At 38.5% G+C, this 21,999-nt stretch overlaps 2 protein-coding genes across 4 annotated transcripts in view; one reads left to right on the top strand and one right to left on the bottom strand.

The window, feature by feature from the left end:
- Positions 1 to 779: 779 nt before the first annotated feature.
- METTL21C (methyltransferase 21C, AARS1 lysine) lies at positions 780 to 9,356 on the top strand. 2 transcript variants are annotated; one of them, XM_051632083.1, is made up of 5 exons: positions 780 to 863; positions 5,614 to 5,774; positions 6,946 to 7,088; positions 8,620 to 8,737; positions 8,962 to 9,356. In XM_051632083.1, the coding sequence occupies exons 2-5, from the start codon at positions 5,624 to 5,626 to the stop codon at positions 9,354 to 9,356; spliced, it is 807 nt and encodes a 268-aa protein (XP_051488043.1). In that variant the 5' UTR covers positions 780 to 863; positions 5,614 to 5,623. The 2 variants fall into 2 exon arrangements, with proteins under 2 accessions (XP_051488043.1, XP_051488034.1); XM_051632074.1 differs by having other exon boundaries at positions 828 to 1,097.
- TPP2 (tripeptidyl peptidase 2) overlaps positions 7,654 to 21,999 on the bottom strand; it is a 58,647-nt gene continuing 44,301 nt past the window's right edge. For both annotated transcript variants that reach the window (XM_051631941.1, XM_051631950.1), the window contains 3 exons: positions 19,836 to 20,043; positions 11,242 to 11,361; positions 7,654 to 10,628 (listed from right to left, as the gene is read on the bottom strand). In XM_051631941.1, the coding sequence (XP_051487901.1) occupies positions 10,539 to 10,628; positions 11,242 to 11,361; positions 19,836 to 20,043 (418 nt within the window). In that variant the 3' untranslated portion in view covers positions 7,654 to 10,538. The remainder of the gene's footprint in view (positions 10,629 to 11,241; positions 11,362 to 19,835; positions 20,044 to 21,999) is intronic.

Here is a 21,999-nt window from a genome sequence, read left to right as displayed (position 1 = left end):
AAGCATTTGAATGAGCATTCACATGCTGCCTACTCTGGGTGCAACTTTCAGAGACACACAGCCTCAGTGACAGAAAAGCTCATTTTTTCCTTTCCAACTCTTCAAGAAAGCAAACCTGAACCTGAATTCAGAAGCTGTTTGTCCAAAGATGCAAAAAGAATAATAGACTTCTATACCTATAAATTGAGTTAGAAAATCTACATTCTGCCCCTCCCCCCTCTTATTTCTATTGCCAACCTCCCGTTATTCATTCATTGGCTGGGGGTTGTTTTCTAGCTTTATAGCATTCAAAGTTCCCTTCAGTTTTTTCTGCCCTCTAGTTAAATTTCTTTTGACAGAATGCTTTCCGAGAAGGGAGGTGAGAAAAGCGCATACGAAACTCTCAAATTCTTTAAATGTATAAGGAATACATATTTGGCTTATCTCCAACGTCTATCGTGTCCATCTGCTTTAAAGCAAGCAACTATAAGATTTTTCCAATGAAAGTGTGATTTTCATGTTTGCACCATCTCTTTCAGTAGATATTTCCTACGATTGCAGCCTGAACTGTTGATGGCAGGAAAGCTGTTATTTTCTCTGGACTGTCAGCTCCCCGTACTCTCCGTGACCCAGGGCAGGTACCCAGACCTTCCCCAGTGAGACGCTCAGCAGAGCAAAGAGGACTTGACCTTTCCGTGGCAGCAGGAGCTTCACAAACTTTTCTCTGCGTTTGGGCTACTGCCAAGTGGCCACACACGTTATTTCTGTGCTCATTTGCCCACAGTAAGTAGCTTGTTTGGGTCAGCACTGCTGACTGTAACAGAACACTTAATCTTCAAACAGAGATCAAGAGGTTAGAGGAAGCCAGGATTTTGTTTCTGAAGGTTGGTACGCTCGGGACTTCAAAGCCTAAGAGTGTTTTCATTTTGTACTGCAAATGTGGGAGACTTTAGTGTAACATAGTAAGTTCTTTGAGCACTGCCTGGTAATGTTACTCTAAATAGCCTGCAACCCGACTGGTTGGAGCAGAGGGTTATTCCTTCCAGGTGGATGCCTGTATAAAAACCTCTGGAGCCTGCATCTGCCCACAGGAAACCTTGCACTCTCTGCCGCAGCAGGTACCCAGACAGCTGTCCCACTAACCTCCTCTGATGTGCCTTTGTGTTCTCTGCTAACTAACAAGGGAAATACATTTGTCTGAACTCCTACATCAGGTCAGCTGTGTGAGCCCAGGGAAGGGAGCTCACCTCACCCTGCTAGTGTGCGAGGAGTGACCATCACTGCTGGCAGGTGGGATTTGGATGCAGTTACCTTGTGGACTCCAAGGTTATACAGGTTTACTATCGTGATGTTCCTAGCACTGACATTTCCTTTATTTCCTAGCATGTATAGCAATTCATTTATTATTTTAATTGAGTGCATGACAGCATGAGAAAATTGCATGAGCTGTAAGAAACATGGGTGTTTGTGTATGGTATGAATGTATGGCTAAGCTCTGTCCTGCAAAGAACAACTGCATTTCCCATGTAAGGAAATGGAAGTGGCTTTTGCCCAAATAATTCAGACTAAAACCAGACTTCGCCGTGTAACTTTGTGCAGAGGTGAGGGACACACACATCAGCAAAGTTGTGTTTACAGCTGAAGACCCAGTGACACAGTACTGCTCACTCACCTACTTCTTTTTTTTTGGCCATATAGCTAGGTTTGAAAAGCTGTCCCAAGCAATACATTTTGGAAGTTGAAGAGGCACAAAGTTTATTCTTATAGAGGATGAACTGTTACCTTAAGGTGCACAATTACCTTACAGTTGCTCTTCAGTTGTAATTATTTTGTTAATTTTATGTGGCATTGTTAAACAGATATAGTTTTGTGAATGATTCTTTCCTCCTGAGGTTCTGAAGAAATCAAATGTGATTTTCGTCATTGTTTTGTTTGCAATAGTTTAAGTCTATTAATTAAGTCAATGTGGGTTTAAAAACTTTGAAAAGCAGAGGATTTAGATTATGATTTCCTTTCAGGATCATTTTGCAAAGAAATCAGTTGCTAACATTCAGAAAGAGCCAACATTTTCTAAAGGAACATCTTTTGGTTGCAATATTATATTAAACCAAAATTCCTTTAGAGATGCACCATATTGAGTGAAATATGGATCAGAAAAATGCCAAAACAGTAAAAAGTGTCAGTATTTATAATTCTAGAAGCACAGCAGCAACTTGAGTACATTACACATAGGGTATGTTATAATGCAAACACCACCTATTTGCAAACAGCTTACTCAACACTCACTTGTGTCTGTAATCTTTTAAAGCAGTGAGTAAAATGATAAAGTAAAGCTGTGCATCACTAAGGCCAATATGCCACACATTTAATTCTGGGAATTTTAAGACTAAATCTGACCTGTAGTTTGCAGCTAAAAAATGCCTCTTTAGTCCAGTTCATTAAATATGTAATTAATAGATATGGCAGCAGGCTAGACAAAAAAAAAAACCAAAACACCACACCCTTAAAATCAACACCACATTTCTACTTAGCAAAAACTACACCAATGAAAAGATATTATTATAGCATCTCCAAGGCCCAGGCTAAAACAGAGCCCAGTGTGTTACATGACATACAAATGCAAAGTACATAATCCTTATCCCCCCCAGCTTACCATCTAAAGAACTCACACAACTGATGATTTCAGGACCACACCAGTCTCACCACAGTATCAGTGTAACCACTACATATCTTTCAGACATCCTGATCATTTTAAGGAGATAGTTAATGAAAACAACAAACCACCTCTATAAATATTTAAACAGATTCCATTTCTAAAGGAGCTCACAGGATAAAGCATGAGAAACCATAGCAATTTTTATTTTGAAAACATAATATAACATGTATAATTTAATTTAGAATTAAATGAATTCCCACTGAATTCCCATTCACCACTGAATGAGTGATAATAGTGTAAATATAGAATTATCAGAGATGCAAGTGCATTTACTGTAAGTACTTGATGTATCAACAAATATATATTTACTATGCTTGTTTCAAGCTATTTTGTGGTATTCACTACTATGCATAGCTAACTGAAATGCTGACCTGTTGCAGTAAGTAAAGAAAAAAATAAAGAATGATCATTTTCTACCCAAATTGAGCAGTTAAACAGCTTACTCAGTAAGCAAGCCTTTCTGGTTTTTTAACATAAAAGAGTACTTGACAATGCAAAGTTTCCCCCTGATTTATAATTTCAGGATTGGCCTTTCACTTAAATAGGATGGATTTCATGCTACAAGAGCTTTACCAAACAATAATTAAAAAACCCCCCAAAACTCCCCCCAAAACAAAGCAACCCAAAAAAAACCCCAAAACAAACTTTGAAAATGCAGTGCTTTGCATGTTTAAACATGAAAAGCTCATAAGACTGGGACTTCAAGTACATGTTTTCTGTCTGCAGCCATCATCAATTCTGACATTCTCTTTCTATTACACAACTTGCCAATTACACAAGCCTTAATATATTTTCCCAGAGATCTCCTAAGACATTAAAACATGACCAGATTTTATTCTAGCTCAAGATATGAAGAAGGAGCATCGCTGAAAACTGGAAGTATGCTTTTGATTAAATGAGACTGCTCAGAAACCCTTGCTATTGTAAGGAGGAACACCTTCACATAGGAAACCTGAACACAGGTACAGTCACTCTTATGACAGACAATGCTGTAACTGCATTATTGTCAGTCTCTTCCCTACCATCATCACATCTCAAATTATCCACAAGAGGTGCAGAGCCAGAACCTGTTACTAGGTACATGGAGGCCCTCTGAGAAACAACAACAAAACATCTGGAGCAATTTCTTTTCTGAAAGAAATGTACTAATGTCACCCCAGTCTATCAGAAGGTTCAAGAGAGGACACAGAGAATTAGACCCATTAGCCTCACTTCTTCAGAACACCCAGAAAACTGGGTTTGTTCAGCCTTCAGAAGAGAAGACAGGGGAGACCTTATTATCATGTTCCAGTACTTAAAAAGGTGGCAACCAAGAACATGGAGACTCTATTTACAAGGAGTCACATGGAAAAGACAAAGGGTAATGGACAGAAGTTGCCCCTGGGGAGATTCCAAATGGATAGAAGACATAAATTTTTCACCACGAGGACAGTCAAACATTGGAATAATCTCCCAGAGGAAGTGGTAGATTCCCCTACATTGGATAGTTTTAAGTCTCAGCTTGACAGGTGATGAGCCATCTCACATAAACTACAGTAGTACCTAGAAAGGTTGGACCAGGTGATCCTTCAGATGCCTTCCAACCTGGCATTCTATGATTCTATAAAAATCACTGCCATGACTGAACAAATGCTAAAGGAGGTAGAACACAAATCCTGCACTTGTGAATAAACAGAGTAGCAATAAGAACTGTATCAGTAAAACTGCATGGTGCCAGTATCATGTGTGCAAACAAACCACACAAATCAGCAGTCACTCTGCTCCTTAAAAAACTACCTGCAGACATTGCTAAACCTCCTGGTTGCAGCCAATCTCCCCTTTCTGTCCAGGATATCTAAAACAGCCACCTGCAGTATGATACAGTCCAAATTATACAACACTTTGTCTGCAGTGCAATATGGCTGGAGAGACCAAACAAATATGTATTCTCAAAAATGAAGAGAATTAAGAGCATCACGGATAGAAAAATAGCACTCTCCAGCCATACGTGGGAAGGGTGAACTTGTACAGTCTTTGGCCAGAGCAAGTTATGAACTATTTTTTCCCCTTTTTATACATATATATTTGTGTGTGTATATATGTACCTATAGGCATACACAGACATAGGTGCTGTATCACTGAAGAAAACCCCAGTTAAGCAAGAAGTTTTCCCTGGCATACTTCTCCCCAAGGCAAATTTAGCTCCAGTCTTACTCCTGCTTCTGCTGCTTTTTAGCTGGCATCAAGCAGTTCCTCCACTTTGGATGCTGCCCTGTATGCTGAAGATGCACATTCAGAACACGAAGAGAGTTTTCAAAATAATTTTTCTGATCCGAATTTCCCACTGCAATTTTTTCCTGACTGCCACTACATTGCAGGGTAACTCAGTTAGCTGTTCTGCAGCAAAAGGCAGAGAAGAGGAGGTAACTGGATACGAGGAGACAAAAATCAACTGCAGCAAATTAACCAGTTATATCACAGTGATGCCAAGTCCCGAGTTCTTTGGGACATGGTAAATTACAGATAAAAAAATCACAGACATGAAAAGACAGTTCATCTTTCTCAGCTGTTGCTTCAACTGATAGGAAGGAGTACCACGCAAGTAGCTTACTTTGCAGAGGGTTTAGTAGCATCCATTCAGTGACTTAGTGCTAAGATGTCACATAGATTATAAACTCAACATGATAAAATAATGAATATGACAAACATGCTAAAATAAAAACTCTGGTACTACTACTGCATTACCAGAAAGCACTCACAGCAATTTCTAGTGGAGTAAGGATGTCACCTCTCATTGTGGTTTCCTGCCCTTTCAACCTGTCATTAAAAAAAACATCCAAACCCAAAGCCCACATAAAAGTACTGTCTTCTTCCAGTCATATCTCATACAAAGAGTACCCTCAAGCTTCTACAACATTGTTTTTCCCCTTCCATTTCAGCTCTTTTGCCATGATCTCTGCACAGCAGCCACCATTCTCCAACATAATTCAGAGGGTAATGGACTGCCAAACTGGGGAAGAAGAAACCAGTGACGAGCACCACGACTGTAAAAACTGCACTTGCAGCTCCAAGTGTGCATCAACAGGAGAATTCAACTCAGGTTCAATCCAATTTAAATACTGCAGTTGCTATGGCATGCTAGCATTTCATACTTTCACTTTTCTCAGCCTTCAAGTAGATGTCACTTTTCCTTTTATCTCCATTTTTTCCCCATCATTTCCCCATATTTTTGTATTTATTACCAGACCAAATCTACAACAAGGACTATCTCCATAATCAAGATATATTTTTAAAAGGGCTCTGAATTTTATTTAGGTATCTAAGAATTAGTTTTCAATTACGATCAGAGATATTAAAACAATATGCCTTAATAGGGCTGGCACTGTTGAGGCTGTGGCACTACAAATTTCAACAGGCTAAACTGCTCTGACACCCACAAGGATTCCAGGCAGGCATCAACTAAAATCCATCAGTTTAAGCTGATTTTGTATCATCTATGCCTATCCTGCTAACAGGCTTCCACCAACCTACAGTTCTTCCACACAGTATTCCTTGTTTTCGGTGAGATCAGATAGAGCAGTTCAGCAGAGCTCTTCTGAGAAATGCAACCTACAAGGCAACTCACCTTGATGAGACATGGGAGCACAACTGTAGCACTGACTCACTGAACAGCACAACAACATATGTGCTGTTAAGTACACAGCCAACATTTACTTAAATAGTATCTTATACAACTCCTTTTGTGGAAGTACGGTTGAAAAATAACCACTGGGAAGAGTTAGGTTTTCTTCAGTGTAAGATACTTAATAATCTAGTGCCCCACAAATGAAAAGTACAGCCCAAACCCCTACATGGCATACGCTGGCATAGTGTGAATTACAGCACACACCCCTGAACAAGCCAACTTGGTCCTGAAAGTTTTCTAGCTGTTATTAGCAGAGTTAGATATTTGAGTTAGTACATTTTTCTAAAAGGCTCATTTCTAGCTTTGAATGGGCCATGCCAGCACTCAGAATGGCAGGAAACAATCATTGCTCCTTCCACTCCTTAGCCAGTCAGACTGTCCACTTTGAGACAACAACTAGCCTCAAGGTCAATGGCCTGGCAGCTTTAGAATTACAGAATCATTAAGGTTGGAAAAGGACTTCAAGATCACCAAGTCCAACCACCAGTTTTTCTAGCCCATGTACCTAGGTACTACTTTTGCAAAATACTTTTTACCTTTTAACAAGTTGCACATAAACCCACAAATTTCATCTTTTCTCTCACAGGTTCACCAGCAATTCTTGAACTATTACAGAACTGGGTTCCTAGAGTTTCGCACTACTTTGACAAAGAGCACTACACATATGTTGGCCACCAGATTGTCATTCAGGAGTCCATAGAACACTTAGGAGCTGTGGTATGGCCGGGGGTAAGTACATGACACAGCACCCAGAAAGCTGACACGACAGAAGCCATGACACACAAATATTAAGGAAGCTTTCTTAGATGACACTTCTGACTGTGGAGGTTTCTGTAGGCAGAATGAAGCTGTGAAGTACTTCAGCAGAAAGCTCTGCCTGCCTTATGCTCAACCTGCCAGTTCACTCCAAAAGAACTGTAGCATCTAAGGATTTGTAAATTGGATGCAGATACTGAAAAAAAAAAAAAAAGTATCAAGGGACCTTGGGGAGAAGTGCTCAGCTTCTTCCATCTTTCTAATCAGTCACTGCTGGGAATTAAACAATTGGCAGTACAAAAAGGAGTCTGAGAAGGAAAATTGTGAGAGATTAAATAAAGGAGGTTAAAACACTTAAACACGCTTATTATAAAGAACAAGGTGGAACAGTTCCACTGCAGTACAGAAAACCATACTTGCAAAGCAGTTCTCCTTCAGTATTTGTTTCTCCTGCTGTTAAAACCAGAATTTCATGTGGACTGAATAAACTGCATCTGAGGGAAGAGAAGGTCAATTGACAAAGACATGACAATTAGGATTTCGACATTTTCCAGATCCACATTTATTGAAAAAGCTCACAGAAAATGGCAGACAATTTCAGAACAATAGAGAAAAAGAAAGCACATGGGTGGGTGAAACAGTATCTTATGAAATGTCAGATCATCAGGTCTCATGTTAATCAGGTGTCAGAATGCAGACAGTAAAACTTTCCAAGAAAATCGAGAAGTTGCACAAATTGGACGGGTGATTCATTAGTTGTCAGCTTTCCCAGAGCAAGCAGCCAGTGTTGCATTATGAAAAGCACAAGAGTTAGAACAGTAACACAACTCTAAAGAGGAAAAGCAAAAGGGGGGGAAGCAAATTTCTTTGGCATTGGTTTATGTTGTTTATAGACAGCTGATTTTTATTGTGCTGATAAGATCTTTACAAAGGTCTGATAAGCAATACACACAGTGCTGCTGTTTGTGTTTGGTGCTTTTACTTTTTTTTAAAAAAAATTTTATACTATTATCAAAAGACAACTGCTGAGTTGGTAAATAACAACGTATTTAATATTTCCTTTGCAAAAAAAATTAAATGAAAAATAATTTTCAAAAAAATCTCTGTTGAAGCCTGAATCTACTTCAAGATTGTGATTAAAAAACGTAACATTTACGATAAAGCAGAACATTACTTTTTACATGTTGTTATAAACCTTTTGCTTGCTGTTCTGACTGTACATTTCACACCTAAACACTGCCTACCTTGAGTTATCAGAGGACTCACAGTGTATAGAAATGTGTAGCAAATTGATAGCCCATAAACCTAAAACTAAAATGAAGCTGGTTTATTTTTTTAATACAAAAACCGAGATGCATCATAATTCTTTCCATATTACATTTTTATCTTACAGCCAACAGTGTTTTTCCTTGTATTAAAAAAAACAGCCCTGCACAAAAACATCCAATGAATTGTTGTGCAACTTACCTGCCACCCTCTGATGGATATGTGTTAACTGTTTCAGGCACTGGCTCTATCTCAGTATCTGGAATCAAATCAAGAACAATTTGACCTCAAAGATAAAAAAGTTTTGGAAATTGGTGCCGGAACAGGCTTGGTTTCCATTGTGGCCTGTATTTTAGGTCAGTACATTTGTATTTCCCTTTGGATTTCTTGTGAAAGATGATCTAGATCTGCCACCCTCATTTTAAGGCAATGAAGCAAGTTGAAGTAAAATTTGTTTGTTGCTGCTTTTTTAAAAATGAAAATTACTGGGAAGCTGGGGAAGCTATGTAGATAAAGTTTCATATATATGTATGTTCAACTATATACGTAAGAATTGAAACAAATTCATGTGTTTCTTTAGGAGCTTATGTTACAGCTACTGATTTGCCTGAAGTTCTTGAAAATCTGTCATACAACATTTCAAAAAATACACGTAACACGAATATGCACAAACCTGAAGTGAGAAAACTGGTGTGGGGAGAAAGCCTCAATGAAGACTTTCCTGCATCAACCTACCATTATGATTTCATAGTGGCAACTGATGTTGTATACCCTCAAGTAGCTTTGGACCCCCTGCTGGCAACAATGGTGTATTTTTGCAGGCCAGGAACAGTGTTGCTATGGGCAAATAAATTCAGATTCAGTACAGACTATGAATTTTTGGAAAAAGTTTGTAATACATTTAACACAACCATTCTAGCAGAATTTCCAGAATCAAATGTCAAGCTGCTTAAAGCCACGGTAAGAGAGAATTAAAGAGAAAGCTATTACTGATTTTGATTTAGTGGCCAGCACATCTTACTATTTGGAATGTTTTGCAGCATTATGGTGCACCTTCTGTGCATTTGTGTTTGTCAAGTTGCAGCTGTATCTGAGTTTTGCATGAAAAGTTGGCAGAAAACTGGCAAGACAAATGATTTTGCAGTTTGTCTCTGGTTGATATGTATGACCTGTTCAAACAGACCAATTTCACTCCACTGAAGGAACAATGTTGGTAGCAACAGTCAGTAAAAAGGCTTTAACAGGAAGCACTGATCTTCTGGGCTGCACTGAACTTCTGCTGTTTGTTTTCTTCCAGCACCTTTCATTTCTGTACTCTTTCAGAAACCAATGCAATTTTTAGCTTTACTATTTGTTTTTATTCATTATAAAATAATCTTGTGAAGTATCAGAGTGCACATGGTGGTTTTTGATCTTCAACTTTGCACATTTATTCTGCTGTGTTTTACATTTTTAGCATTATTAAACATATATGTATAGCTTTACAATACCTGATTGAGATTTAACTGTCTGGCACTTTTATACATGTATCAGCCTGCCCTGATACTCAGTTTCACATGGTTTTTTGAGTTTGCCTGAAATCACTCCAAAATGAAGATTTACAAGAGCACCTATGCATCAGCAACTCTCAGTTACACATTGTAACAGTTTGAGAGGTTGAATTTTTCTTAAAAAAATTAAATGTAAACTCTTGCAAACAATACAGGTAATGATGTCCCATTACTTTAATCAAATAAATAAGATTTTAGCTACTCTTGAAGCAGCTTTAAGGCTTTCATACAATTGAAATTAAGATTAAACATGTTAAAATTCAGTTTACTGTAAAAAATACAGAACTTTTACAGGTTTGCAGTTAAAAGTAACAGTTAAGAACCTAACATGCATGCAATAAGCCTTTCCAGCCTATATCCAAATCCTTGGTGTTGGCAGTTGTGACACATCCATTGCCAGCAATGGGATGCACAATAAAGAACTCCTTGATGACACGAGTTTGCTTAACAGGTATTAAGCTGTACCCCAGGTGCCTTTACTGATAAATACACACAATTTTATAACCAGCATTCAGTAACGAAAACATGCGCTCCAGTAAAAAGTCAAACTTGTCTTTTTATATCCTGCCCCATATAAAATCACTTAAAGTTTACAATTGTTGGTTTTCTAGAATACAGAATAATCAGGTGGATACATGACAGGAAGCCAATTTTCAGTGAAAGTTGCACAGTGAGTCCATCCAAGCAACTTCATTAGCTGAAAAAAACAAGATTAAAAAAATGAGAAGCTCTGGATTATTTTTATTTTTTTTAACCTAAATCCTTCCAACAAACACTGCATTGATATCAACATCTTACTAAATATATCTATGACCAGAGAAGTAACAGGATGGAGAACTGGTGATCTTTTACTTAGTCCTGAAAGGGAAAAAAGAAAATAATTCTATATGATCTACAGCCTTTCAACTTGATGCACAAAACTTTTGTCCTGGGCGTTACAATAATTCTCCACCTACTGGCAATAATTGTGATTGATAATAGTAAAAATAATAGTGGATAAATAGAAACATAATAGAACTGTAAATATGCAGAGGATCTTTGGGTAATTGTCTCTACTTTCTTTAGACCCTAAAGTAAGTTCCAGAAAGTAAATCTGCTGAAAATGACAGTTATTTACAAACTAGCTATCCTAGAAAAAGAAAGAAGAAAACACTATGAAAAATGGACACCAAGCCACAAAAGCCAAGACAAAGTTAAGTTTAGTGAGTTCTACAATGTAAAAGGTATCAAAATTTAAAAATACTTATATCTTAGTTTTAAAAGCTTACCCAGTGTGAACAGAGACCATTATTTTACTCAGTACACCTTACCTGAATGCAGTTTTTCAAGTTGTCCTTCGTTGGCTTCTCTTCTGCAAGTTTTGTGGCAAACTTGAGACCTCTCCCATACATTTTATTTACCAATGCATGCTTATAGGCAAAAGTCAAAACCTGCAATGTGAAAACAAACAAATTAGATATTTTAATCTAGATGTCTAATCTGACAAGGCTTAACAAATAATAGCAGATTCTGTTCAGGTAGCAGAAGTGATGTAATCGAAGTAAAACATTTACACAAGATAGCTTGCATTTTTCTTTGCAGTAAAGATGATTCACAGTAGCACCTATAAACATGAACTACCTTGAGACTATTTATGACTTCATGAATATATTTCTTAGGTAGAACAGATGCCACTATTCTCATTTTTTTGTTAATCATACTTCTAGCTTCTTTGGATTTTCATTCTCTAGGGGCAACTGTATGATATAAAAAAATGATTAAAATAAATCAAGAAAAAGGCAGATATATCTTTGACCTACAGAAACAGGAACCCAATTGAGAATTTTAATTCCTAGGAAGTCACAAATTTACTGCAGAAACAAGTATGAATGTACATAGTGAATGATATGTATATACACACACATACAGATAAATGCACATAATTATAAACAAGCAATGAAGACAGGTAAGCATGAAGACAAGCCTTAGGTTTGGGGTCAGCTCCTCATTATTCGTAATTTATTGAGATTATAAAAAAGCTTCCTCTTCATCATACTAATTGAATGAATGTGTCTACTTAAGAGCTAATGTAAAATAAATCAACTTCTTCACACTCAAACACTGACAGCGTTCAGGGTGTTGCAGGATAGTTCATACCATTTCACCAGTTACAGGACTAACAATTGTTGCAATGAAGACTTCTATATATTCCCTTTATAACTCATAGCAAATGCATGTATTTTTTTTTCAGCTTTTTACTGAAGAGTGATAGGTTTCCATTGTTGGCAAAGTTTATGAAATCTCATATCAGAGTTCCCCTCACTCATTACCTTTCCTCTGATTCCTCCAACAAAAGTTATATTTTCCTAATGTCCACTTAAAATATCCCATTAAGGAAACTAACAAAACCACTTCAAGAATGTTCAGAAATCAGTATTTTGCATTAGTACAAAAACATTTTGAGTACTTCTTAAAAATATAAGCATTAAGGAATCCAAGATCTGAATCCTGCAAGGACTGAAGAACCTGCCTAATTTTAGCTGTCTGAGCACTTTCCACTGAGTGTTCATCACACATGTAAGTCTTTGCAGGATCAAAACTTAAAAGGTTGAGCTAAAAACAAAACAAAACAAAAAGAAATAGAAAGCTTAATTATCAAGCAAGTAAAGATGTACTTTTGAATCTCTAAAGTATATGCCAAACACTCAAGTGTTGCTAGTTCTTCTGTCTTCAAGTACTTGTTTTGTCGTGCTGAAGTATTCACTTAAACTGTTGCAGCTTAAAACACACACAGGCAACAATGAGCATACAGAACCATTCACATACAGATTTTCCAAATATTGCTATTGGAAAAATACTTTGCATGCTGCATTCTCAATACAATTACTTTGGATATTTTCCTAAAGCAAAACATATTAGCAAAACTTCTTAATAACTGCTCAGTGGATCCACTAGCAGATTGAGTTAGTTAAACTAAACTTAAAAAAAAAAATAAAAAAATCCCTTTTGTAAAAAAAATGACAGAACTACAAAACAAAACCAAAACAAAATCAAATGAAAAATGCACTGGAGCTCTCAGCAAATATAACATATCGGAGGCTAACCAGAAATAATGTCACTGCTCTATTAAGAAAGCTCTTACCTGACCCTGTAAGTTTTGAATGGTTATTGAACATCAGTGATAAAGGCAGGAGGAAAGCCACTTGACAGCATTTCTTTCGTAACAGGGCTTCCTAGAGTTTTTGTGGCAAGAAAACAAAGCATTTTACGAAACACCCTTGCTTTGGCCAAATAAAAGCTTGGGTATTTCTAAATGAGAGAAAAGTTCTCTGCTGGACCAAAAGGTTGAAAACAATGCTCCAATAGCTCTTGATAAAAGACAATAATCTCTGCCCTAGTGCTTGGAAAAAAAAAAACCCAACCCCATCAGTTGCATACAAGTAAATTAAAACTACTATCATTAGCGTTCCAGAAGTTAAGAATAATGCATGAGTTGCTTTAAAATCAGAATAGGCTTACAAACAAAAATGTTACTTAAGAAGCAGTAACTGTATAACTTGTACAGATATTGGTCAAATAAAGCCTTATAATTGAAATAACTGCAAGTTCTACAAAATCATAGAAGATTATGATTCCTTGATATGTGTAAACAAAACATAAACTGTAGTGCTATTAAGATGTAACAGAGAAAACAGCTGCTATCTGAATCTATAGCAACATATAAACCAATCAAACATCAGCTGCTAGATGAAGGAAATTAATTCTAAGCATTTAACAGTATTTCCTGATTTCAGTAAATATAATTAAAGCTAGCTTTTACAGAACAAGTGATATGGCCCACAAACTGGCCTCAGAGCAATAAACATAAGAAAAAGCAGTATGTACTTCTAGGATACTGGGAGGGAAATCATTATTAGATACTTTATTTCCCCCAGGCTAATGGCCTGTAATATTAAGTGTGCTAAGAGCCAGACCCATGAAAATGTTTGGATGTCCATTCCTAATCAGCTGACTAACTTGCCAGTGACTACATAAAGATGCATATTTAGGACAGTAAAATGCTGAAATAATCTCTTCCAAGATATTTGCAGGGCTTATGTATTTAAAGGCTTGTATAAACAGTTACTTCATTATTTAAACAGTTGATTAAAATGTATTTGCATTTACAAATTCATTAGATACCAGGTTAAGTGATGTAAACTACAGGTAACACACTCCAACTACTTTTAAGAACACGGAAGTTGTAATGCTTATTACCAGCAAGGAAGGTTTTTCCAGGTTCATACACATTTACAATAATGAACTATGGTATCTTTGCTATGTTTGTTGACTCCTCTCTGCTCTGTCATCTTGCCTATTAAAATTAAAAGGAATATTAATATAAAAAAATCGACTCATCATATTTTCAAGAGAGGGAAGAGAGTAAAGGGAATCAAGTATCCAGCAACAAGTTTTTGGCAGATACTGAATATGACCAGCTGGAAGAGACAGCTGCATCTGACAGTGCAGACAGTAATATGAAAACCAATCCAGGCTAAAGATGTTTAGAAGACAAGATGGAAAGGTCTGGACCTTTTATTTGTTTTTAAACTTATTTTTCAACGTGACTTTTTGTTTATCTGCAACAGCTAATTTAAAGGTTATGGGGCATTAAGTTCTACAGATAAGTCATTCTCAGTAACTAACAGGCAACATCCTACTACTGTCCTGTGCCAGTTTTGTTAAAACTGGGGGTTTTGGCCTACAAATTTTAAAGCTATGTTCTAGGTAAAGGAAAAATTGCACAACTTACATCCCGTTATTAAAAACCCCTAAAGTGCTGTCACAAATGTGTTAACCTAATAAAGCAAATACTTGATGCACAGAAATGTCTTAACTGGAGTTTATTTGAAATACTTCTATGCACACAGGGGACAAATATTTTCTTTCATGTTTTTTTGTAAATAAACCTTCAGAGACAAGTGATGTAACTAGCGCAGCTCAAAGTGTGAACAAATGCAGTTACTATCAACAGTCAATACCAGCTTCCCTACATGCTTGCTACAATATGGGGAACAAGCATGATAATTCAGTGGAAAACAGGCAATTCAAAGGAGTGAATGAATGCCCTGTGGCAACAAAGGTGCTATACACCTGCAGAGGAGAGGTGAAACAAGTGACAGTATTTAGTTTAGCAGAGGATGAACAGAAATGCACAGAGAAGTGATGATGTTCCTCATTCATCTTTAAAAACAACGCAGGAGAAAACATGGTCTCTCTGTTTTCAAAAACTTGCTTAGCCTTTTAATTACTGACGTCTGGATGAAATCTGCCTTACAGGAGGCTTAAAAGTCAAAACACTTAGAGCAGTGTTTCCATCTAAAGCCATATCTTTACTTGAATGATCAGTGCAATATTCAAATGCCTTGTTTCCACCCTTTCTCACCCAGTTGTTTCACCTTTCAAGCACCAGTACCATAAAGCCATATCTGTGTACAGGAAAAGCTCCACATTTTTGTTTCCAATATAGTGCTTTAGAAAAGCTGTCTGCCTCTTGAGGACTCGCATTTGAAGGACATTCACACAGGGTCTATCCCCGATCCTACATCACTACTCCACTCTACACTTCCTCCTTCCAAACCTCTTCTATTCCCCAAAAGACAAATGACTTGCGCAAGGTTCGGTTACACCCAAGTCACAACACTTCTTTTTATCAGTCCTAAGCCAGTCCAGAGTAGCACCACAGAAAGGCAGTTGAAGCCATAATTTCTTGTTTTCTACAAAGGTGACTTTTGTCAAGCACAGATCAGCTGGACTGAAGACATAAACAATGCTTTTGCCCTTACCCTAGCAAAAAATACTTGTTTCTTAAGACAGAATCTGACTGAAGCCTTAAACACTACTTACAAAACTAAGTCCTCAACGTTGTTTCTAAACTCCCCATCTTGAAGGAAGGAAGCTACATGAACAGCACTGTTCCCCTTAAATGGTCAAAACTCCAAATTTTCCTCTGTCTGTAATATAAAGTTACTTGAACTAAGCTATTCAGTACTCCAGAAGTACAACAACATACTGCATGCAACACCAATGTGGAGATCCATACAACTGTTTTTTCCAAATAGAGAGAAGAAGCTGCAATGGAGGAAGACCAAAGGCCACTGCAGATATTTAATATATTAATATTGGCCCATCTTTAGGGCAGAAGACATTTATTTTTATTCAAACAGGAAGTTTAGAGTGCTTTAAGAACAACCCCACTTACAGAACTTGTCAGCCATTATAAATAAAAATAAATACATACTGATCAGACAGCTTGAACATAAGATGCAGAGGTGGGTGGAATGAAGGAATGGTTGAAGGCAGAAGGGAGCTCTGGAGATTGATCAGTCCAGCCCCCCTGCCCTGTATCACATCCAATTAAGTTTCTGACTGCCTCCAAGGACTGAGACTTCACCACCTGTATGGGTAATCCATTGTAGCTTCTGATCACCCTCACAGTAAAAAAAAAACAACACAACACCTCCCCCTCCCAAACCCCATAAGTTTAAAAAGTAGAAGTTCCTGTGTTTTAGTTTGTGCCCACTGCCTCTTATGCTGCCACTGGGAAGAGCCTGGCTCCATCATCTTTACTGCCAACATCATATAAAGAATCATATAAATGTTCAGGTTGGAAAAGACATTTAAGATTGTCAAGTCCAACTGTACACCTAACACTACCAAGTCCACCACAAAACCTTGTCCTATGTGCCTCATCTACACATCTTTTAAGTATGTCCAGGGAGGTGACTCAGCCACTTCCCTGCTCAGCTTGTTCCAGTGCTTGACAACCCTTCCAAAGAAGAAACTTCTCCTAGTATGCAATCTAAACCTTCCATTGGTACAACTTGAGGCTGTTTCCTCTTGCTCTAACAGTTGTTATTTGGGAGAACAGACCAAACCCCCATCTCACTGCAAGCTTATTTCAGGTAGTTGTAGAGAGTGATAAGGTCTCCCCTTCAGTCTCCTTTTCTCCAGAGTAAACAACCCCAGTTGCTTCAGCCACTTCCAGGTCTTTTTCTCCAGACCCTTCCTCAGTTTCATTGCCTCTCTGTGAATATGCCCCAGCTCAATGGCCTTCTTGCAGTGAGGGGCCCAAAACTGAACGTAATACTTAAGGTGTGGCCTCATCAGTGCCGAGTACAGGGGGATGATCCCTGCTCTAATCCTGCTGTCTGCACTATTTCTGATGTAGGCCAGGATGCTATTTGCCTTCCTGGCCACCTGGGCACACACTGACTCACGTTCATCTGGCTGTCAACCAGCAACCCCAGGTCCTTTCTCTCTGAGCAAGCAGCTTTCCAGCCATTCTTCTCCAAGAAGCATTATATGGGGTTGTTGTGAACCAAGTGAAGGACCCAACACTGAGCCTTAGTTGAACCTCACTGGCCTCAGACCATCAATCCAGCCTGTCCAGATCCCTCTGAAGAACTTCTTACCCTCAAGCAAATTAACACTCCTGCCCAACTTGGTGTCATTTGCAAACTTATATACAGACAGAACTTCCTCAAACTTTCTCTTCTCCAGGGTGAACAGCCTGAGCCCCTCCTCACACAACAGATGCTCCAGTCCCTTAATCATCTTTGTGGCCCTTCATAATACTACTTATACTAGCAATCATAACTGTACCGATATAGGGAAATTTGTCCAGCAGCAAGAGAACACAGAAGATAAACTGTATCTGGGGCAGGCAGGTTAAGTAAGTGAGGCTATATATAGATACAGGACAGAAAGGCTGCAGAAAAGCACAGGACAAAGTCATACCCCAGGGGTCATTAGGATGCAACATAACAGGCTCATTTTCTCCATTTTCAGAAGCCACCCATTTAAAATACCCACAGCACCCTATATTGTTTCTGGGCTAAAAGTAACCTTTACATACTGGTTTTTCGCTGAGATACGAGTTAATGATCTTCTTCACAGTAGATCCTATAGGCTGTTTTAGATTTGTGATGAAAACAGCACTGATAACACAGGGATGTTTTATCTGTTGCTGAGCAGTCCTTGCTCAGTGTCAAGGCCTTTTCTGCTTCTCACGCTGCCCCACCAGTGAGTAGGCTGGGGGTGCACAGGAGGTTGGGAAGGGACACAGCTGGGACAGCTGACCCCAACTGACTGAAGGGATGTCCCATCCCGTAAGACATCATGCTCAGCAATGAAAGACTCCAAGAAGAAGGAAGGGGGGGACATTCAGAGTGATGATGTTTGTTTTCCCAAGAAACCGTTACACGACACTGCTTTTGTGGAGATGGCTGAACACCTGCCTGCCGATGGGAAGCAGTGAATAAATTCCTTGTTTTATTTTGCTTTTCTTGCATTCAGCTTTTGCTTTACCTATTAAGCTGTCTTTATCTCAACCCATGTGTTGTCTCACTTTCATGCTTCCGATTCTCTTTCCCATTCCACTGCTAGGGAGTGAGTGAGTTGCTGTGTAGGGCTCATGACAGTCAATCAGTTTAGATTTAAATTTGACTAGTAAAGCCAAGAGAGAAAAGCAGACTAACACTGCATAAACAGGATGGAGGTTATTTCCATAAAGAATGGTTGGAAAAGACCTTTAAGATCATCAGGCCCAACTGTGAACCTAACACTGCCATGTCTATCACTAAACCATGTCCATATGAAACGCTATAAAACTTAAGTGTTGTTGGCCTTTCAGTACCAATTTAACCATACAAAAGCACAAATTTTCAGAGCAAAACCTGAATGTGCATGTTGACAAATCCATGGTTAAGGCAGTAAAAGGGACAAGTTGATTCCTCAATCTGTGCAAGTCAAATAAGTTACTCATTCCAGGTCCAGAACACACAGCTCAAGAGTGACAGGAATCAAAATTTGCCTTGAAAAAAAAAGCATAACAAAGAGTGATAAACTCCCAAAAAATAGCTATACTGGCAGCTTTTCCACTGAAATTATTCCCAACAGCTTTAAAAATCAAAAGACAGAAGTAAACTGGAGGTCACTGTACTGGAACAGAGTACTGTATTTACAAATAGACAGAAAGAAAATCATGTGCCAGACAATATGATCAAAGCATCTGCTACCACAGGATGTTATAATCAGTTAAATATTAGGAGAGGAATACTGAAAAGATGGAGGAAATTGAGTAATTTTTTTCATTTTAAAGTTTCTCTCTTGTAACTATCTGAGGTGCTTGGCAATTCAACTGACTTATAAACAAATACATCAGTTGCCTCATCTTCCATTAAAACACAGCCATATGCAAGAGTTAAGTACAGCAACTAAATAATACTCAGTACCTCAACTGTTAAACATACAAAGTCACAAACTTTGTAAATTAAAAGCTGCATAACCAATCACCTACAATGCATTTCTTTGTTCCTCTGGAACAACTGTCTTGAATGAAGCAGACAACATCTTAAATTTCAGTACTAGGAACCTTGAAATGACAGAGAAATTTTGTGTCATTATTTCCAAGGGTTCCTTCCTTTACATCTACAGACATCATGTGACAGCAAAACACAAAACTTCTCCATAGTGTAGAAGAGGCTACAGAATGCAGGACTGAACAGAGCAGAGATGCTGCACACTTCTGGGTATGTACAGCTAGAATAGCGCAGAGGTTAATCAGAAGTATTCCCTGAAAGGTACAGAAAGAAGGAATTCAATAAAGCAAGCAGCTTTTTCCTGGAAATCTGGTATACTTTTCCATATCCTTACCAACTTAATGTCTACATTCACATGCACAGAGATGAGCTTACTATGGATTTGACTGGCTTGGCCAAACCTGTGAAAAAAGGTCCTTAATGAAGCACAACATGGGGACACAGCAGGAAGTAGAAGGGAGGAATGTATGAGGCTGTGCACGCAAAGGCGGCGCATAATTCCAGAAGTAACCATCAAAAAACCCTGCATGCAAAAGACAAAAAAATCTGCTCTTCTCTCTTACCTTGCTGTCAAAAAGGTCAGTCCACTTTGTTGTTTCCCAGAACGTCTCTGTCAAAGCTTCCGAGCAGCTCTCATGATCTTCGTCTTTGCCTTCTGCATCACTGGAAGCAGCCCCCTCTTGGGCCTGCAGATGAAGAAGTTGGTCAGCCAGGGCACTTCCTTTTCGACAAAGCGCATCCACTAAAGTAGACTTCTGTTTTTCCATCTCACTAGAAAAAAACAGCATGAAAAATATTGCAGATACCTCATTAAGAACAGAATCATCCCTAAGCTGAAGCTACAAAGTTTACAGCAGTTAGTACACATAGTTAAAATAAGGACAAACATAATTTAATTTAGAGTAGTTAGCCATACTTTTAAAATTAACTGTAAAAAATTACCTAGAGACACTACGTACCAAACAAGCTCAATCCTTCTTCTAAGTCTGAAATGCCTTTGATGTCTTATGGTAAGGGTAACTCAGTATTCTAAAACTGAATAAGCCAGCATCTTTACAGATACAGCTTTATAGTTCTTGGCATTATCAACTGAGAGTCAAATCCACCACTAACACAGACAGATACAATTCTGCTGACTTCAAAGGACTTGCACCCATTTAAAGCACCATTGCTGCTGGTGTTTAATTTCACATGTTAGATTCAACCACATGATCTAATGGCTCAACTTACCACAAAACGTTTAGAATGAAGTTTATTATGTCATCACTTGGCTTTTATATCAGCAATTCTAGAATTATACACAAATATTCAGGATAGCTAGAACAGACAGACTAGTTTTGCAAATTAAATCTAGTATTTTATCTAAAAGAATCAACTAATACGCATCTCTCATTTTAAGGGCCTAATCTTCATATCTGCTGCTCTATTTGTGACTAAAATAGAGCACTGTGAAATCCACCAGTTATTCTCCAGACTAGGGCACCACCTTACAGCACTGTCTTCATAAGGACATATAGCAGTAAGGCAGAGAAACAATTTAAAACCAAATAAAAAAACCCAAAAGGGTCAAAAAAATACTCTGAAGCACAAGCACAGTCACCAGACTTTTCACAAATGAAATCTTGTACACAGTTACTTCTTAGACTGCTGTCCATTTTGTATTCAATTACAAATCCAAAAGGTTGCAAAGTATTACGAAAAGGCAGGTAGCATTCAAAACACATCTCTATATCAATATTCTAGTGGTCCCCTTTGATACGAGATTAAACTTGATACAAAAATTTAATAACCCATTTTTCTGACATTTAAATCCTGAAAGCACCCTTGTTCTATTTATAGAATCATGGAATCATTAAGGTTGGAAAAGACCTTTAAGATCAAGTCCAATCATCAACCCAACACCACCATGCCAACTAAGCCATGTCCTCAAGTGCCATCTCCAGGGATGGTGACTCCACCACTGCCCTGGGCAGCCTGTTCCAGTGCCTGATAACTGTTCCAGTAAAGAAATCTTTCCTAAAATCCAATCTAAACCTCCTCTGCTGCAACTTCAGGCCATTTCCTCTTGGCCTATTGCTTTTTACTTGAGGGAAGAGCACAACCCCCCACCTCACTACAACCTCCTTTCAGAGAGCTGTAGAGAGCCAGGTCTCCCCTCAGCCTCCTTTTCTCCAAACTAAACAATCACACCTCCCTCAGCTGTTTCTCATATGACACTTGCTCTAGACCCTTCACAAGCTTTCTTACCCTTCTTTGGAGTCGCTTCAGCACCTCAATATCCTTGCAGCCCAAAACTGAACACAATATTCAAGGTGCATCCTCACCAGTGCCAAGTGCAGGGGGACAATCACTTCCCTACTCCTGCTGGCCACACTACTTCTGATGCAGGCCAGGATGCCATTGGCCTTCTTGGCCACCTGGGCACACTGCTGGCTCATGTTCATCTGGCTGTCAACCAGCACCCCCCAGGTCCTTTTCCTCTGGGCAGCTTTCCTGCCACTCTTCCCCAAGCCTGTAGCGTTGAGACCCAAGTGCAGGACCTGGCACTTGGTCTTGTTGAACCTCATACAACTGACCTGGTCCCATTGATCCAGCCTGTCCAGGTCCCTCTGTAAAGCCTCCCTACCCTCATGCAGATCAACACTCTGAGCCGACTTGGTGTCGTCTACAAACTTACGGAGGGTGCAATTAATTCCCTCTTCTAGATAACTGATAAAGATATTAAAC

The sequence above is a fragment of the Apus apus genome, chromosome 1 (genome assembly GCF_020740795.1).
Source record: "Apus apus isolate bApuApu2 chromosome 1, bApuApu2.pri.cur, whole genome shotgun sequence".
Taxonomy (NCBI): domain Eukaryota; kingdom Metazoa; phylum Chordata; class Aves; order Apodiformes; family Apodidae; genus Apus; species Apus apus.
Note: the sequence above shows the minus strand (reverse complement) of the source record. Positions and strands in the feature narration are given on the sequence as shown.

Coding starts and splice junctions, on each gene's coding strand:
- METTL21C (XM_051632083.1), top strand. CDS start 5,624: ATGATCTCTGCACAGCAGCCACCATTCTCCAACATAATTCAGAGGGTA. Junction 7,089..8,619: donor GAGCTGTGGTATGGCCGGGG/GTAAGTACATGA, acceptor TAACTGTTTCAG/GCACTGGCTCTATCTCAGTA. Junction 8,738..8,961: donor CATTGTGGCCTGTATTTTAG/GTCAGTACATTT, acceptor GTGTTTCTTTAG/GAGCTTATGTTACAGCTACT.